The 19,423-nt window shown below is 41.8% G+C and overlaps 2 protein-coding genes and 1 pseudogene across 2 annotated transcripts; 2 read left to right on the top strand and 1 right to left on the bottom strand.

The window, feature by feature from the left end:
• The first annotated feature begins 1,098 nt into the window (after positions 1 to 1,098).
• LOC133904896 (transcription factor TGAL4-like) lies at positions 1,099 to 7,321 on the top strand. The gene is made up of 13 exons (XM_062346538.1): positions 1,099 to 1,320; positions 1,429 to 1,631; positions 1,941 to 2,062; positions 2,544 to 2,644; positions 2,795 to 2,938; positions 4,338 to 4,388; positions 4,524 to 4,583; positions 4,677 to 4,754; positions 4,840 to 4,882; positions 5,025 to 5,296; positions 5,578 to 5,814; positions 6,443 to 6,585; positions 7,074 to 7,321. Exons 2-13 carry the CDS (start codon positions 1,522 to 1,524, stop codon positions 7,153 to 7,155), a joined length of 1,443 nt encoding a protein of 480 aa, XP_062202522.1. The 5' UTR covers positions 1,099 to 1,320; positions 1,429 to 1,521; the 3' UTR covers positions 7,156 to 7,321.
• Positions 7,322 to 10,139: 2,818 nt separating this feature from the next.
• Positions 10,140 to 11,344, bottom strand: LOC133904346 (uncharacterized; annotated as a pseudogene).
• Positions 11,345 to 13,414: 2,070 nt separating this feature from the next.
• On the top strand, positions 13,415 to 17,598 carry LOC133905096 (ACT domain-containing protein ACR12-like). Its single transcript, XM_062346805.1, has 10 exons — positions 13,415 to 13,621; positions 14,282 to 14,333; positions 14,720 to 14,833; positions 14,962 to 15,056; positions 15,547 to 15,625; positions 15,735 to 15,794; positions 16,015 to 16,070; positions 16,835 to 16,940; positions 17,025 to 17,093; positions 17,206 to 17,598. Exons 1-10 carry the CDS (start codon positions 13,482 to 13,484, stop codon positions 17,266 to 17,268), a joined length of 834 nt encoding a protein of 277 aa, XP_062202789.1. The 5' UTR covers positions 13,415 to 13,481; the 3' UTR covers positions 17,269 to 17,598.
• The last annotated feature ends 1,825 nt before the right edge of the window (positions 17,599 to 19,423 follow it).

Genomic DNA, 19,423 nt, shown 5'->3' with positions numbered 1-19,423 from the left:
AAAGGGATGGATAGGAACAGCATAATTAGTAACTTTAGGAAGTAATTATGAAGTTTCTGATTTGCACTTTTGCAGAATCACACAAGGCATGCAGTGTCGCTTTCAATTGATGTCTAATTTGTGTGCACGGAGATGTTAAATTATTTGATAAGAAGCCTCGGTCCAACACATCAATGACAAGTGGCATATTAGCTAGCAAAGCAAATCTATTGATTAGACTTAACACTGGACTTAGGAATTTAATATGTTAGCTCGCGCGTTTTGGATATGGATATTATTTGATTGGTGTGGGTTTAGGTATAGTTTGACAAGCCATGGATGTTGACTCTTTAACAGGGGACAGTAACGAGAAAATTAAAATCAGAGATCAAAGACTACTTTGTTGTTACCTTGTCAAGTTGGTTTCTGCATTATTTTCGTACTGAATTATTGGGCTTTGACATGAATATTGAACAATACATCGATATAAGATTTCCTTAAAGGTAGACTTGTTTGATATGTAGGTTTATCTTAATATAATGCTTTTTAGTTAATTTGGCTATTTTATCTTCGAACTAGAGCTAGATGAGACAGTACACATCATGGGGCCGGGAACATGTGTATAAATCAAGGTAGGACTTTAGGACGGAGCGCGAGGAATTGTTGACATATGATCCTGAGTCGAAATCAGAGATCGCAGACATGGTCGAAGCCTAAATTAGATAGATAATGTGGAGATGTAGAATTTGCTCTAATAAATTATTTTTAATCTTAAAAGGAACAACTACACATCTCAATGGCCCAAAATATTATGCCCTCAACATCGTGAGATTGTAATCCTTTCAACAACTCTCAATTGAAATAGAATACTTCAGCCCACATTCATCCACCCACTGGCCACAGGTCTTCCTTTCAATCTTTGGAACAAAGAAGGGTAAGCATGAAATAAAGAAAGAGAAATTTAGAGAATTGCTGGGGGCCTGGTGCCAACCAGGGAGAGCAGTCAGTTCCAATGTGATAAGAGTGCAGCATGGGATTCCTGTGGCTTCATGACAAAAGCCTTCAAGTGAGGACAAGACCCTATAACCCCCCCCCCCCCCCCCCCCTCTCTGGCCATGGAAGAACAAAGTTACAAAATCGGCCTATAGAAAGGACAAGATCTTCCTCTGAACTGTGGGATTAGCACCGGTATAGAAACCGAACTATTACACTACCAGATATATCAAGAAGCTGTGTGTGAGCAAGATCAACTCAGAGCAGAAAGGGTCAGGACTGCTTGTCCTCGTAGCCACCTTGGTCTCTTTTGCGCTCTTGCTTGTTGTAGAAACCTCAACCCTGCAGGTACGTTCTTTGACTCCATCTTCTTAACATGTATTTGCTGAGCTAGTTGTATGTAGCAGTGATCATGGGCCCATGGCTGATCGGATTCTCTTTGAGTTACGAATGCAGAAGCCAGGTTGCTTGTTAATCTACAAGTAGAAGGATTTGAGGTTCTGGAAGACACGCACCTGGATCTCGTTGGAGCTGAGTGTGCTTCATAGGATGGGAGAGGCCAGTAGTAGCTCTAGTCATTCAAGGCAGGATCCTTGTGTTCTTGGCAGCTATGGCTTCCATGGCGCCATGGTCAACTTCGCGCCTACTGCAAACTTCTTGTAAGAACTTTTCTCTCTCTCTCTCTCTCTCTCTCTCCTGATTTTTGTGTATGCCATCTCTTTTTCTCTTTCGGCGAACAAGATACATGAGCTGCATCTTGCGCTTGTTTCCAAGTTTAGGAAAATATGGATATGAGTTGCTCGGTCCTAGTTTATCTCTGCATTTCATCTCATTTGTCATATTGGTCGTCTTCTTTCCCCCAATTAACGTTCTTATGCTTCCTGCATGACTTAAAGACGAATCTTTGTGTAGATCATTTTGGACAAATGTTTTTGCTCTACCTCTAATGGTTTTCGCGTGCCTAGTAGTGACCAGGAAGGAGCTACCTATTTTGGAGAGCTAGAAGAGGCTCTCATGCATCAGGTTGCCACACTCAGGAGGACTCAACAAGCAGCAACCACCTCCACAGCTCATCATGGAGACACCATGCGTACGCAGCTCCCCCCCCCCCCTTCCCCTCCTTCTCTCTTTGGCTTTGACCAAGACCAAAAAAAAAAAAAACACACAACCTTCTCTTTCTCTGGCCGAGCAAGGCCAAAAATACACAACGTCGTGAGGCACTATTACAATTACAAGAGGTTAGGGCATTGTAGTCAAAAGCAATCATGCAAGAACAGCAGTTGTGCAACTGTGCTACTTATTTGATTTGTGACTACCTTGTGATTCCTCTCTCTCTCTACCCTTCCTTTTCTCTCTCTAAAGGGCAACAAGTCTCCATGGTAGTACAAGTACCACACTACCAACTCTCTGGCTCTCTGCAGGCACAGCTCAAAGCGAATAAATCCCACTCACTTTCACTGCCACAATGGCCCCCACTTCCCTTTCTTGTGATCCCAATGCATACTTTCAGTTTCACCTCTGGTACTTCGGATACATGTCGTGATCTCCTCCCCTATGATATCTTCTTGCAGCCTTTGCCACTACTGCTACAGCTGCAACAGCAGCAGCTAGGCCACCTCCTACACTGGACATCTTCCCGTCTTGGCCTATGAGGTCTCTTCACACACCCAAGGTATGGAGTAGCTATGATATACAGTTGTTTGTACATGTTATTTTTTGAAGAACTATTGTTTGTACATCTAGCTAGTAGTAGAAATAACACACGAGTTAGGTGGAGTTACAGCTGAGTTCCGAGCTCTTGCCTTTTGCTTTTGCACTTTAGGAGGGTTCAAATGCGACAGCAGATAGCACAGACTCGGAAAGCAGCAGCAAGAACAACAGCGACCACAAGGCCTCTTCGGATCAGCACGGAGCAGTAGCAAACATGGCAAGCCAGTTTGATCAAGTTTCACAGCAGCAACACAAGGTAGGCATTTTTGTGATATCAATCGCAGCATCTTGCAGTTTCTTGATGGTTTGATGTACTTCTTGGATGTGTTCTTTGCTTCTGCGTCGATCTCTCCTGCTCATCCTTATCATACAAATGCAATGTATATCTTGTTCCCTAGTCTGGCCTCGTGTCGCTGGCTAGCTAGCCCACAAGGCCACAACTTCCAAGATGCTCATGCAGCTGCATGCTCCTGCTGGTAGAAGAACACATTATTCCAGTGCATTTATGATCTTGCTGCTCCCAAGATCGTCAATCCCAACAACTTAGGTGAATCTTTTAGCCCCTAGCCCCCTATAGGTATTAGAAACGTTCAACTTGATCTCATAAATCATAATGCTTCTTACATGGGAACTAGTGTTCCGTGTAATGATCGTGTTAGATGGGGAATATGTTAATTTATCTCAGAAAATTTTCCTTCGATTGAACTTACCTGTAGAGTTATGAGCATTATCTTCTGCAAGAACTAGTCATTCTAGTTCCCTTAAAATAGGAACCAGTCATTCTAGTCTGATGATCTTTTATTGTAGTAGGTGTGGATAAGTATGCTTATTATGTTCATATCTGCGTATACCCCACAAATTGTAACTCACAGTGTTTCAGGTTGTAACTGGAGATATGCGCAGTGCGAATAACAGGTTATAACTCACAGTGTTAGCCTCTCGTGTTGCAATTATACATTTATAGACGTGAAGATATAACTGGTCTACCTAATAAATTGTAACTCACAGTGTTTCGAGTTGTAACTGGGGGATATGTGCAGTGCGAATAACAAGTTGTTACTCACAGTGTTAGCTTCTCGTGTTGCAATTATGTATTTCTGGACGTGAAGTTGTAACTAGTCTACCTAACAAATTATAACTCATAGTGTTCGGGTTGTAACTGAGGGATGTGCGCAGTGCGAATAACAAGTTATAACTTACAGTGTTAGCTTCTCGTGTTGCAATTATGTATTTCTGGACGTGAAGTTGTAACTGATCTACCTAACAAGTTATAACTCACAGTGTTTCGGGTTGTAACTGAGAATGTGCACAGTGCGAATAGTCTCGCTGTGTGTGTATATATATATATGAACTGATTGATTCACAACAAACCGAAAGAGAACTTTGCAAATTAGAGCGCGACAGCAACATAAACAAAAAGCAAAACCAAGTTTTGTCTGTTGTAAGAGTGGGTGGCTTCCACCAAATGTACACGACTGTTTTTTAATTTCTGATCGATGTGACGTGCTCTGTCGAGATCCTACTAGATATTGTTTACGCCATAGCCACACATAGATGAATCACAAATTGTTATTTCATTTCTCTCCTATTGTCTAATTGTACTCAGGTGTCCTAATTTACATGTTGTGACTTGTTCGTGTCCACTTGGCATGCAGAATACGGCAACAAGTTCCACTCAAAGGACTGACAAGACACTTGATCCAAAGGTCTCTAATTGGCTCATTCAGTAACCTTTTTACAGTAGTGCATGCTCAGGGCCATGCAATGAAAGCTAATGACGATACGCATGCAGTATCTGAGAGTCCTAGATAATGAGTTTGATCTTCTCTTGGTGTCAGCAGACAATCAGAAGGCTTGCTCAGAACCGAGAAGCTGCACGCAAGAGCCGGCTGCGGAAGAAGGTGAATGTTTTGAGCATCAGCTACTTGGAAACTGAAGTTTTTCAGCAGTGAGTTGGCAAGTTCTTGACAGTTACTTTTGTCAATGTGCCATAGGCTTACATTCAGCAGCTTGAGAGTAGCAAGCTGAAGCTTGCTCAGATGGAACAGGACATGCAGCGGGCCCGTTCCCAGGTACTTTTATTCAAATGCTTTTGCGTGCTGACTGCTAACTGATCATCTGAACCCAATGCAATCTGAACTCGTGTGTTTTGCGTAGGGCCTCTTGCTTGGAGGAGCTCCAGGTGCAAACAACAGCTCAGGTGCCTAATCTGATTCTCATTTCTCAGACTTCTTGTCAGTGCATGCATACAAGTTTATAGCTGTAGTTAGGATCTGCATGTACCATTGGTCACTGCTGGAGGTTATGGTCCACTTGTCTGACAGCGACGTCCATATGTGCAGGCGCCGCGATGTTCGACATGGAGTACGCCCGGTGGCTGGACGACCACGGCCGGCGCATGGCCGAGCTGCACGGCGCCCTGCATGCGCACTTGCCGGATGGCGACCTTAGAGCCATCCTCGACGACGCCCTGACGCACTACGACGAGCTGTTCCGTCTCAAGGCCATGGCGGCCAAGTCAGACGTCTTCCACCTCATCACCGGGATGTGGGCGTCCCCGGCCGAGCGTTGCTTCCTCTGGATGGGTGGATTCAGGCCCTCCGATCTGCTCAAGGTATGAGCTCGTGTCTGAAATCTGAATGAAACATCTTATACCAAACTGCCTGCACAATACATACATGATTATACTCTCCTGGATTGATAAGCTGAATCAAGGTGGATCTTGTCAGAAAATGCACCTGAAGCTGACATCAAGTACAAAGCTCACTCGATACTTAGATATGACAAGAAAATAGGTCACCCATCAAAAAATGAACTAAGCAAAATCTGGGCTCATCCTCTAAGTACATGTGTGGTTTTCTTAATTTCACTACATATTTTCTCATGTTATTGCAGACACTGCTGCCCCAGCTAGATCCCCTGACTGAACAGCAAGTGATTGGAATCTACAACCTTCGACAGTCATCACAGCAGGCAGAGGAAGCTCTCTCCCAGGGCCTGGAGCAGCTGCATCAGTCACTAGCTGACACAATGGCCGGTGGATCTATGATTGACGACGCCAACATGAGCTTCATGGGTCAAATGGCCCTTGCCCTCGGCAAGCTGTCCAACCTTGAAGGTTTTGTAACACAGGTTATGGTTTCTCACCAAATCTTGAACCTTGCTCACTATGTCATTTTTATAGGACGAGAAGAGCATTACGGATTTTTTTCATAGAAGAAGAGAATTGATCTAGTTTATTAGGAAAACCGGGTCTAAAAACCTCACAACCACTTGATATAAGTTTAGATGAGCTTGTAGGAGTTAAACTTTAGATGAGCGATAAACCACCTGATAGAACTTGTAGGAGCTAAAAATGGTCACAGCGATACAGCATTCAGGGCAACTTTATTTGTTTGGTCACACCGCTATCATGTTAAACCTCATCAGTTTTACCGCTAGTTGTGCCAAAAAAAAAAAAAACAACTGTCCTTTTGAGATAATGTCAATTTTTAATTAATCCAGAGTTTGCCAACTTACTCATATCTAATATATTATGCCATCAACATTTATAAATGTTGACGTCTGATGTCTCTACATTGTAGAAATAAATGACTTGTCAACTAAGCATGTAACGATATCCTTTTGGAAAGCATCTGAATAATTGTAACATGGAGTAAGGAAAACAAGTTTATTGATTAGTAGCGATTGCTTCAATTAATAGAGATGCTACGAGTAATGTTCCTGCAACATGTGCTAAAACTCTACGTGTAATTTCCAGGCTGATAACTTGAGGCAGCAGACTCTTCATCAGATGCACAGGATTCTGACAGTTAGGCAGGCAGCTCGATGTTTCTTGGCCATTGGCGAGTACCACAACCGCCTTCGTGCCCTAAGTTCCCTCTGGGCTTCTCGTCCTCGAGAGTAAGCACTATACAGTTCCAACTTCAGTCCCCTACCTTTAGTCGATTTAAGAAAGAAGTACCAAACCTCTAGTTGTTGAAGGAAGTGTTTCATGATTTCATCAATGATTGGACAAATTCAAGAAGACATGAATATATGATTCAGGGTTCTGTACATGCATGAGGAATCTAAATTAATATACCAAGATGTGCCCTACTAAATCAGCATGGAATGGACCACCCTCCTATTAGCAATCAAAAGTCAGCAAGCAACCATGACAGCAAATAATGTCCATGTTCCTTCGCCAAAATTAAAAAAGAAAAAAAAAAAGAAAGGCCATGCTATAAGGAATAAACATGGTTTTCTGTCACTCTCTAGATATTTCAATTTGCTTCAGCCAACTAACTAGATTCTATAAAGCTCTAAAAGAATTAGCTGAATAGCTGTAGTACTATATTTCTGGATGCTTCCCCGGATATATTTATTGGTGGTGCCTGTATTGCCTGCAGGATACTGGTGACAGATGAAGGCAATTGTGGAGAACTAAGCATTGCGGCACAACCATCCCAAAACCAATTTTCAGCCTTCTGATTCACAAATATTGTGGAACTAACCTTCGACGTAGGAACAAGAGAAAACGACTGAGAAGAGAAGTTTTTTGGGATGTAACTAGCAGATATCTGAGAGCCGTATAAATATATCAGGGGCAGTGTTTCTGACAATGTGAAGAATTTCCTGTGAAATTGTTTAGTTCACTGTGGAGAAAAAGAACAGCTAGAATTTGTTGTCCAGTACCGCACCCGCATTCTTTTGGTTCTGTCCAGTCTAAATTCTAGAAACAGGCGAACGAGCACGGAGGTCGATTGGCAAAGCCACAGGGAGTGGCCGAGCCCACCCGGGTTTGATCCCCGAGTGTCGCACACCCCGTCTCGTCTCCAAAGAAAACCCCGAGTAAGGGGGCCCGGTTCTTAAAAAAAAATTAGAAACAGCTCTTCCTACGTAATGAAAGAACTCATTCAGCAATTATAACTACTTGGTTACTATGCTGTAATCTGTATTTATATCCACCTATTTGATTACATAAAACAAAACATTCAGAATATTGTCCGCTCACAGTCAATTAACAAGAGGGGGCAAAGATCATTGCTTCCAAAATAAATAAGATTGTACAGTGCACGACAGTGGGTACCATTTCGAGCCAACATATATGCTGTGACCGGAAGGAGTGACTCACAGGAGCTCTACCATATACAGCTAGCGAGCGTTCGTAAGAGTTAACAGCAGAAGATATCTCCCGTGTACAAATGATTGCCGTGTGCATTGAATTATTTGAAATCAAGAAGTTACAGACTTACACCGGGCCTAAACAAATGTGCCATGTTATGATGTTTCAAACAGTATTTTACATCATAAGACACGTACATCCCAATGAAAATGTTTTGACTTACAACTACTTTTCCTTTTTTCTGAGAAACTCGATGTTTGGACCACTCTTACAAGTTTTTCCCGTGAAGAGCGTTCATTTTTATCTTTCTTCGTTCACGGATGATATTCTCAGCATCTTTCCAGTTTTCAGCAAAACCCAGCGCTACTAAAATTGCACACATGACACAAATACTTCTTCCATGACCTAATGTGTCAATCAAGCAAGAAAAACATAACATTAATATAGTGTTTCGATACTAGGAATACAATTTATGTACATAACAAGATCATCAAGATGCAATCATTATATTAATTATGTAGTCCTTCACGCGCGAGGACTACGGCATGGGGACTCCCTCTCCCCGTTCTTATTTGTGATGACCATGGACACATTAAACCGGCTTCTGACTAAAGCTGGTGAGGTTGGCATTCTGGACACTACGGGGCACAACTCCATTCGTCACCGCTGGTCTCTCTACGCTGATGACACAGTCATTTTCATGTCGCCTACAGCTCGAGGCATACATGCTCACTTGGACATCTTGCAATTCTTCGGTGAAATGTCCGGACTGCGAACAAACTTGGACAAGTGTGCGGCCGTCCCAATTGGATGTGATGACCATGACTTGAGCACCGCCAATAATATCCTCCCATGCGGATTGTCCACCTTCCCTATCCAATACTTGGGAGCTCCTCTGACAACTGGCCGGCTGCGCAAATCCCACCTCCTGCCTTTGGTGGACAAAGTGGCTGCAAGATTACCAACATGGCAGGCAAAACTCATCTCCAGAGCAGGACAGGCCTCGCTCGTCCGAACGATATTGTCTGCCACCCCTTTACACACGATCATTTCCATTACTGTACCTCCATGGGTGATCAACGGAATTGACAAGCTACGCAAAGCCTTCCTTTGGGCAAGAGATAAGAAGATGACCGAAAGTTACTGTGCTCTGGCCTGGAACAGAGTTTACTGTCCATTAATCTATGGCGGGCTAGGAATTCAGGACCTCCGGCTCGCCAGCTATGCACTTCGCCTTCAATGGCTTTAGTGGCAACGCACAGATCCTTCTAAGCCTTAGGTGAGCCTTCCTCTGACCCATGAGCGTGAAGTCACGACCCTCTTCAACGCTTCAGCCAAATTCATCATCGGCAATGGCCAATCGACCCTCTTCTGGACCGATGCATGGCTTGACGACACACCCATCTGGATGTCCGCGCTGGACCTCTCCTGCTGCATTGCTCCTCCCCAGTTGAAGTCTACAACGGTCAAGGACGCCCTCAACAATCATTCCTGGGTGAGGGAGATTTCCAGCCCTCTCTCCGTGGCTGCCATTTCCCAGTTCTTGCACCTTTGGTCTCGGCTTAATTCAACCCAGCTCAGCGACGAGCCTGATCAGATACAATGGAAATGGTGTCCTTCCGGCTCCTACTCGGCAAAGTCTGCATATCACCTTATGTTCCAAGGCTCCATCGGGTTCGAAGGCGCTCAGTTGCTTTGGAAAGCTTGGGCACCGACGAAGGTCAAACACTTTGCTTGGCTGGGTCTTCATGGCCGGCTCTGGACCGCGGTTCGAAGGAAGAAACATGGCCTTCAAGAAGATGACTCTTGCTCGCATTTACCGGAGACGACCGAACACTTGTTCTTGCATTGCATTCTGGTGCGGGAGGTTTGGTGGAGAGTGCTTGGGATTCAAGCTTACGCGAACGAGGCCTCGCTGATCGAATGGTGGCATGATATCTGTGGGCGCATGGCAGGCGAACTCCAAAGAGGGTTGGACTCCCTCATCCTTCTAACGTGTTGGCGTATTTGGCTCTCTCGTAATGATGTCATCTTCAACAGCCGGCGCATTTCATCCAACGCTTTACTGGGCCTCATATGGGAGGACGTTGAACAGTGGTGCGCGGCTGGAGCGCAGAAGTTGTCAGCCATTTTGATCAGGCTGCGAACCTAGGGCTCGGTTCTATAGGATCCAGCTTGTTATAGCTTATTATTGTTAGGTAGCTACTCCTTTTGTATTTGAACCCCAACTTAAGCCATGTACCTCTGTGCCTGACCTCTTGGAGGTTGTTGTTCTGACTCGATGACGTTTTTTTCCCTACTTAATATAAAGATATGTAACTCTTCTGTGTATTCATAAAAAAAAATATTAATTATCTGCATAAGTTGAGAGTAAAGCAAAAGATAAATCACTACTAACCAAAGGCACAATGGACATAAACCGGTTTCCCCTCGGATCTCTTTTCGCACGCCCAGCATGCCGCTAGTTCAATTTGCTGTGGTACCGGCGCTCTGGAACAAAGGAACTTTTAGGCAGTTCACAAGTGCAATCAATGACAGATGGGCCTCCAGGGGGCAAATGCTTCAACAGAAACGGCCATCCCCCAAGATATAGACCTTCAGCAATCTTGTCATACACAGACTTATTCCTCGTGAATCTCTTCACGATTGCATATGCCCGAGCAAGCATCAAGAAAGGACCAAATAGGAAATCTGCCCACTGAGTTCTTCTCCAAGATCCAAGGAATGTTGATGGCATTGTGGGATGCCAAAGTGACAATGCAGGAAACAAAACTGGTTGATAGGAAAGGAAACACAACAATTCTCATGCCCATCTCCCACAAACTAATAGATGTGACAAGAAGAGCTGCTGCAGCGATGCTAGTCACCTTGGATATCCCCATTGTTGTCTTCAATAATTAAAGCCGCTTTTTTTTGCATTATCAAGGTCAAATCTGCACAAAGGTTTTCATCAGCAGATACTTTTCCACTCAGATAGCAATTGCAGAGAAATGGAGAGTGAAAGCTGACTTCCATAAGAAAAAACACTAGTGGCATACAGAATTCGGTCGAATCGAGCAAACTCGTGCTCACTGACCAATCCAGACAAGTGATTGTTATAAGGAGGAAAAGGAATTAAATTAACAAGAATTTAAAACATGTGTTTGGTTGTCTGATATGCCATCTGTCTCACTTTCAGAGTATGTGGCTCATGGAAATTCTACCATTTTAGAGAGCGACAAGCCAGTGAAATAGATCCTACCTAGATGAAATCACTCAGCCAAGATCCAGCCGATCCAAACGTTACAAACCAAGGAAATGGATCGAGAGAGGTTGACGGCAATATTCAAGAACCACGTTGATGTCCGCGCGCGAGAGGATCGAAGGGGAGCAATTGTTCGGGATTACCTCGGCAGCTAGGCGTGGCGGCGCCTGGTGAGGAACGCGTCTGGGGTCGGAGGCTCGGAGCGCGGGGGAATAGGAGACGGCCATGACCATGGAGGCATGGGTGGATGGATCCTCGTCCTCCCTCCATTTGCTCCCGGGTCTCCAAACCCAAAATTCGGTGGATAATTATTCCATTGAAGATTAGGTATGGACCATTTCTTGTGCCCGCAGGTCTATTTACGGGGAAAATCGTTACCTATCGGGTAGAGCGGGTATGGATCCGTTCTTTTACTACCCTATCCATATTCGTTATCCTACTACCCGTACTCGTGTACCTAATTAGATTAGTTGGGCCTTCGTGTACCTAATTAGATTAGTTGGGTCTAGGTGGGCTTCCGCCGCCCCTCCCAGTGGTTTTCGTCGCCGTTGCCCCCTCCTCCATCATCCCTACCTGCCGCCTCACCCTCTGTCGCCCCTCCCGATCATTGAGGATGAGTTTTCGGGTGTGGGTAATATGTTGGGTACCTGTTACCCGTACAGATACAGGTATAAATAAATATCGTACCTGTGTGCGAGTATAAATATTATAATAGACGTAATTTTTTTACACGAATATGAATACGGAACGGTACAACTCGACAAGTCTAGATTCATTTGCCATCCTTACTCCCGGCATCATCGGGGACGGAGGAGTTTCTTACCCTTCTTGCCGGACTGATAGAGTGGGCCATCGTACTATCAGGCTGACGCCCTACGGGCCACTCCTCCTAACTCGGGTAAGCTCGGCCCATTTATACGCCATTAGACCAGTGTCATCTCTTTTTCTCTAGATACACCGGTTCAACTTCCAAATGCACGATTAGGTCACATGTTTGAATCGGTTTTAGAAGCTATTGAATTAATTCTGATAAAAAATATGTTTTTTAATGGTTAATATATTTTTATTCTTTAGAAGAAAAAATAAAGATGTTTGTGATGAATCAATGTTCCATGATCAGCTTAAAATATTATTTTTCTTATTTATATACAAATTCATCCATAGTAACAAATGTGTGATCTTTTATATAATGGATGATATCTATCTATGTAACATCTTGATATTTCTTTTGGTAGTTTGATATGAGCCTATCATAAAAGTTATTAAAAAATATCTATAATTGAAAATAGCTAGAGCTCAGGTCAATAAAAAGTAAAATAATAAAACATTAATCATGATTATTAAAGACAAATGTTTTAAACTTGGTAAAGTTTGGTAAGAAAAAAAATACTTAGTAAATTTGTGTTCCAAAAAGAAAATTATAATATTTGAAACATAGATGATCAGTGAGTTTTTAGAATTCTTTAGCTTTTATAGGCTGCTCAGCTAGAAAATATGAGGTGTGTGATTCTACCAACTAAACACTAATATTAATAGTATGTCTAATTCCGAATAAAAAGTTGTTACCAAGAAAAAATTCAATGACATTCCGAAACTAAGGGCATAGGTTCACTAGTAGATAACCAAAATTTGCATGCATGCAAGCATAGGGGGTTTGGCCCCTTACCGCCCTTGTCTATGCTCCGTATTTATATCATTATACGTATATATTCATACAATATTTATTAAAGACTAGAGATACAATATTTAGAGATGAATCAAGTTATCATAAATATGTTACTATCGATTACTTATGTCACCTACTACTTAAAAAAACTATCTTAATAAGACATATACTAAACACAAACCTTATATTTAATTCTGACGAGTATAAGACATATACTAAACACAAACCTTATATTTAATTCCGACGAGTAGAGGTAAACTACGTCCACAAAATTGTAATTTAGGTTTCTTCATCATCATCAATCCATCCATTCCCACGTCATCATCCAGAAAACGGGTCACGGTCTCTATAAAAAATAAAAATAAAATGCAATAGATGCTCACAGAAATAATATATTCACGAAAAGCCTCGATGACGTACAGCGCAACAGCCGTCCAAATAAAGAAAATTGCATTCCTAAGCAAAAGGGAAGTGGCCCATCCCATCCAATAATGGCATCCAAGTGGCACGTAAACATAATAAATAATCTACACGTCACACTGCTTGATCAGCAGATCGATATGTGATAGTATGAGAAATAAATTTTATTAAATTTTATAGAATCCATCTCAACGATACGTGTTCATTCATTTTTTTACTTTTAATCTAACCATTAAATTACAGAATACAGAGTATAGATAAAATCTCATATAGATATTTTCTTCACAAATTTCTATAAAATTTGCTCCCGACACCACACCGTTTCGCCTTCCCCAACTCCACTCCAGTGAGACGGAGACTCGATGCCACCCATGGCTCTCGCCACCTCCCACCGCTACTGCTGCGTCCCCTCCGCCTCTTCCGCCGCCGCGGCCTCCCGGCCGCCGCCTGGGTTCCTCCGCGTCCGCGCATCTCCTCCTCCTCAGCTCGTGACCGCACGGAGGTGAGCGATCTGGTCTGCGCGGGATCCTTTTTGCGCCTCTGCTTGTCTCGTCGGGGGACTCGGCGTAATCGCTGGGAGGATCGTGATCGGAGGGTGGTGTTTGTAGATTCGTGGATTCAATCATCGTGCCCCCTGCCCACTTGCGTAGTACTGAGAGGAATTGTTGCTTAGACTAAAGATGGTTTGACTCGGCTAATTCAATTTGGGTTTGTAGTAGAACCATTTCCGGAGTTGGTTGATGATTTGTTGGACTGGTATAGAAAATTGTACCTGCACATATGCTAAGTTCCCCAGTAGAATTGGCTCATTGGCATCTGAACTATTCACAAATCTTAAATTTAGTGTTATAATTTGAGGAAATCTTTGGTTTCGTAATCAGCAACCATGCGAAAATTGGGTTTGTATGCGTTGTTAAATAGGGGGGAAAAAGGTCCAACTATTCAACATCAGGTATTTTAATTTATTTCCATTTATTCATATGTTTGTTCAACACTCAACTTAGTGCATATGTTCAGATTCACCAATGTCCTTTCTTGTACTATGGTTTCTTAATTCCTCAGTTATATGGATTATACTGAATAGATAAGTAATGTGCAGTAGCCATCATGTCCTATATTTTATATGTGCTAATCATTTTTTTTTCTGCTACCATCTTCCTAGAATTTGTTGCCAATCTATCAACTCAGTTAATGTGTTGGGAGCTTCTTCAAAGGTATGTTCACATTACTGTTTTGTTCATACCTACACAATCTTGTGGAATGTGGAACATATGGATCTTTATATGGAGCTAGTAGCATGCCTTTGTAGTTTCGATTTCATATGTTTACTTGCCTATTAGGCCGCTATTAGGTCTCACCGTGCTTACATTTGATGCATCAAGAGCTGTTTGCATCCCAATGTTTGCATATAAACTACTAATCTGCTACTATTCTGATATATTCAATTGATTCAATTTTGGATCTAGGAAATTCATTTTTTTTATTTCTATTGTGTTTCATTCCTTCTATATACTGCTATTATAACACTACTTGTGGATTTATTCATTGTGCTGCTGATTGATGCTTTTTATGTGTATTCTGGGGAAACCGCTCTTCCCAGACATCTGATGAGGGAGTCCCAGTGCCAGTTGTCCTGATAGATCAAGAATCAGACCGTGATGCAACCATTGTGCAGCTGAGTTTTGGAGACCGCTTGGGGTCACTACTTGACACGGTATAAATTTAATATACTCATCTGATGCTTTACCCTTTAGATTGGTGCTGCCTAAAAACATGTTTTTGTGATTCCTGAATTTCTGTTGTATTTGTAAATTATTTTGTCCTGGTATTCACTGTTTGCAGATGTCGGCACTCAAGGACCTGGGCCTTGATGTCACGAAAGGAAATGTGACAACTGACTCAGCTGTCACACAAACAAAGTTCCACATCATGCGATTGTGGGTGTTTGTCACTTTCTGTTTACTGTATTTTCTTACACAGTATCTAGTTGTGTGTCTCTATATAGAAAACTAAAGAGGGTATTCATGTAAATGCCTTGATTTGCTTAAGTGCACAATGTCAATACATTTATACTCGTGCATGTATTCAGCTTCCATGTGATCAGTTTCCTACACTATAATCTTTCCCTGTGCACACATGCATTTCTCAAAATACAGCTCCACTATCTTTCCACTAGCCTATTGTTTTCTGAAATATTAGATAATAATCATGTAATCCTGCCATATATGGTATGGCACATCTCATCAATCATGAGGAGTATTGACATTCCTTCTTGAAATCCCTCTTAGATGGGAAAAAAAGGATTGCCACCTAGGGACTTTTGGACCAAGATTTCATTTAAATGCTATAGCACATGTCATTAATCATAAGAATTTTTATTTGGGTTATTTCCTACTGTAATATTTTCCCCCTTTTATTTGTATCTAGGGGACGCAAGGTTGAGGACCCTGACATGTTAGAAAAGATACGGCTAACCATCATTAACAACCTTCTGCAGTACCATCCTGTATGTTTCAGATACTTTTGTCTGTGATTCTAGTTTGTTATTACTTTACATATTTTTTATTATTTCTTCGAATGCAACTAACACGGTAGTCATGTCAATTGGTGCATAGGAATCCAGTGAGAACTTAGCAATGGGTGAATTTTTTGGGATAAAAGCTCCTGAGAAGAAGGCAAGTATAGTGCATATTCTCATTCTGCAATTTCAGTTGCTTTACAGTTGCAAACCCTTTGGGTCTAGACATCTTTTCAATTACAATTTGTGAATATTGTCGATTTTATGACACCGAAAATATTAAACAGCTAGACTTCAAATTTATGTTGTTATGCTATCGGTTTTCTGTTTCAATACCTTCAGCCTGAATTTGCTTTCTTTGATCTTTGAACTGGCAGGTTGATATTGATATTGCAACACATGTGCTTGTTGAAGATGATGGACCAAAAAGAAGGTTTGATCCTGCTAGCTCCTAGTGATGTTATACTGTTTGTTTACCATGATTCAAGCATGTATGATCACTTATAGAATAATAGTTGTGTTGCATGTTTGATGATATGCTGGCACGTGGCACGTCATATATGCTAATCCTATTGTTTGCACGCCCATGTGGCCATTTGTATGGGTGTATCCTAGCAACAGTCCTACACATTCGAAAAATCAATATAAAATCTAATATCGACACAATTTGATAATTACCAAATCTCTATAGTAACCTAAGATGCACTAGCAATTGGTGTATGGCAAGGCATAAGCCAGAGCCTCTTAAGTTTAGGCCATGCTGTGTCCAGGCTATGAAGCACCAGTTTGCGGTAAGACTGAGGAAGATCTATGCATCACTTCTCGCACAAGCGGAGTTATAAAAAAATGGATTGGGTTAGAGAACAGAAATTTTAGGTATCACAGACAGGCCAATAACATGATAGGCATAGGCTCCTACAGCCTGTGTTTACTCTGTAATCTGTATCACTCTGGAGTCAGTATTCTATTTGCCCTATATTTTTTCGCATAAGAATCTGCTGATTCGAATCTTTTTTTGTGCGTACTTAATAGTTTGTTTTTCTGTTTGAACTTTTATACATCTCAACATATTACATATTTTCCCTTCTCCAAGAATCACTTCCCACAGAAGTAGAATCTGAACTTGCCGTGTATATCTTTTTGTTCATACAATGCTACGTCTTGCTTTCCTCATTGGTTTTGGTTGACCATATGCAGCATGCTTTACATAGAGACAGCTGATCGGCCTGGCCTACTTCTGGAAATAATCAGGATCATCGCTGACACAAACATTGACGTGGAATCAGCTGAGATTGATACTGAAGTATGATCATGTTTGGTTCGCCTTGCCCTTCTAGTTGCTAAGGGCACTAAAAGTCCCTGAGCTCATATCTGATATCTTGTGCAGGGTTTGGTTGTCAAGGACAAGTTCCATGTGAGTTACAGAGGCGCAAAACTAAACAGCTCTTTATCTCAGGTATTGTCACGTCTTAACTAGATACTTGGCCATTCAAGGAACATCATACTCATATCTCTTAACTTCTTTTAACGTGTGTTCACTTGGCATTCTTTAACTTGTTTTTGTGTAGGTGCTGATCAATTCTGTGCGGTATTACCTCCGAAGGCCTGAGACAGATGAAGACAGCTATTGATTGTTGCTTTAAAATCAGAAACTACAAACTCTGGCTTGAGTTCCTTTTCTATGAGGCCCTTGTACTGTTGCAAATGAAATTTCCATTGTACCTGACAAAATGCGGCTCATCTGTTTCCTAAATGCATCCGTAGATACATAGATTGCATTGAAATTGGGCTCACTGAAGAAATGTTTTGTGGTCAGACTGCTGGGAGCTTCAGGCTTAGGTTTCAATTGCCTTCATCTCATTTGACTCTATTGTAATTTGGTCTGATCCATTTGCGTGTAAAACTCGGTTATGATATCCTCTGTGATGAAATAAAAGGGCATCGGCAAATTACAAGGATTAGCTTGGTCTTGATTCCATTCCCTAAATTTTGAAAGGATCTAAATTGAGTATATAATAGTTGATAAAATTCCAAAAGTATCGTGTTTCTTTCGAGTTAATCTTGCTTATATTTAAGAGAAAATTTCTTATTTGCTATCAGAAGATAAGGTCATGTTATATGAGCCACTGAAAATTTAAGCTTTTCTTATATGTCATCGCTTCTAATTTTCATCATTTTTCCGTCAACATTTGTCATCGTGTTTGCCATGAGAAATATCATTTTCTAAATAATGACGATATTGGCCTTGACAGGAGTGTGTTGGCGAGAGCGGTGCCGGCGCGTCTAGATGTTCGACACCAGAGTTGCTGCAAGAACAGCGAGTGGCAGGTTGCCAGGAGGACCAGGCCAAGTGGAACGACGAGTCTGCTTCCTCCTCCCTGTCTCCCTCCCCTACCTCCACCACCTTATGCCTGCTTCCATAGCACCCATCACGGATGACCGCGACTTCGTCTCTGTGCACCAAGGCGGCCTTTCTTGGCCTAGAAGAGCGTCACATCGTCTGTATCTAGTATGAGCTAAAAATGATAGCAATGACAAACAAGGAATAAAAATTAGAAGCAATGACATTCAAGAAAGTTCATTTCTTAGGATGGCTAGAAAAAATGCCTCATTATTCGTTGACAAATAATAATTTTTCTCTATATTAAAAACCTTGATATTTTTGCTAAGTTTTTGTGTTTTTTGCAACGCCCTAAAGTAACACATCCAACACATAACAAAACGTTTGTTCTAACATTCAAGGTAAATATTTCAAGTACAACCAATTTGTACACCGCGTTAGAATATCACCGCCGTCAAACCCAAATTCATATCCGAGATGAACTATGAGGATCTATCTCCTCGAAGTCTGATGTAAATTGGAAAAAATGGAGCTTGGTTTCTCTTGTTTTTGTGCTGATGGTAATTGGTGTGCTTTGGACAAGGACCCATATGTACAGTTCAGATGATGAATTACTAGGGTGTATTTGGTGGGAAACATATTCTAGATGGAAGATGATCATCTATTTTTTTAGCAAATTTCACTTTGAACTATATATTAGTATACTTGGTGTCATTTGAACCACATCTAACCATAAATGTCACTTTAAACCATATATGTACAGTTCGGATGATGAATTACTAGGGTGTGTTTGGTTGAAAAGACATCCTTGAATAGGAGAAAGTCATCTGGTTTTTGAGCAAATTTCACTTTGGACTATATATTAGTGCACTTGGTGTCATTTGAACCACATCTAACAATAAATGTCACTTCAAACCATATATTTTATGCTAAACTTTCAATTTGTACCGTGTCTAAGGATTGAGTCTTTGACTGTGCTCACGTGACAAGCACCTACATTCACCTCAGCTCCATGAATTCAACTAGGAGGATGGACTGTTATTTCCAACCTAAACTTTCTTCCTCTTAGTTCATTCTCCGTTGCTTGCTTCCCATTTAGCCTTAAGTTGTTAGAGCAGTCTCTTTATATCGGGCCTCCAAAGTCGAAGTGCTACCAATAGCAGACTTCGTCATATGCTTATATTCCTCACTGACGCCACCACCTCAATTTGCCGCCTATGGCCACTCCTCTTCATACATGTATATATTGTCGTCACCTCTGTTCAAGTCATCGCCTGCATCGCCACACGACCCTGGTCATGTCTACCTCACCATCGGTCGTGAATAGGTAATTAGAGTGCCAGATTACATGTAGAATGTTGACATTTTGGATGGTTAGCAACGCTATACACTCGATACCATCCTACGCGATATGGAGAGGCAGCTCTAGCAACTTGAGGCCAAAG

The sequence above is a fragment of the Phragmites australis genome, chromosome 22 (genome assembly GCF_958298935.1).
Source record: "Phragmites australis chromosome 22, lpPhrAust1.1, whole genome shotgun sequence".
NCBI lineage: Eukaryota > Viridiplantae > Streptophyta > Magnoliopsida > Poales > Poaceae > Phragmites > Phragmites australis.
This window is presented reverse-complemented; position numbering and strand designations above follow the sequence as displayed.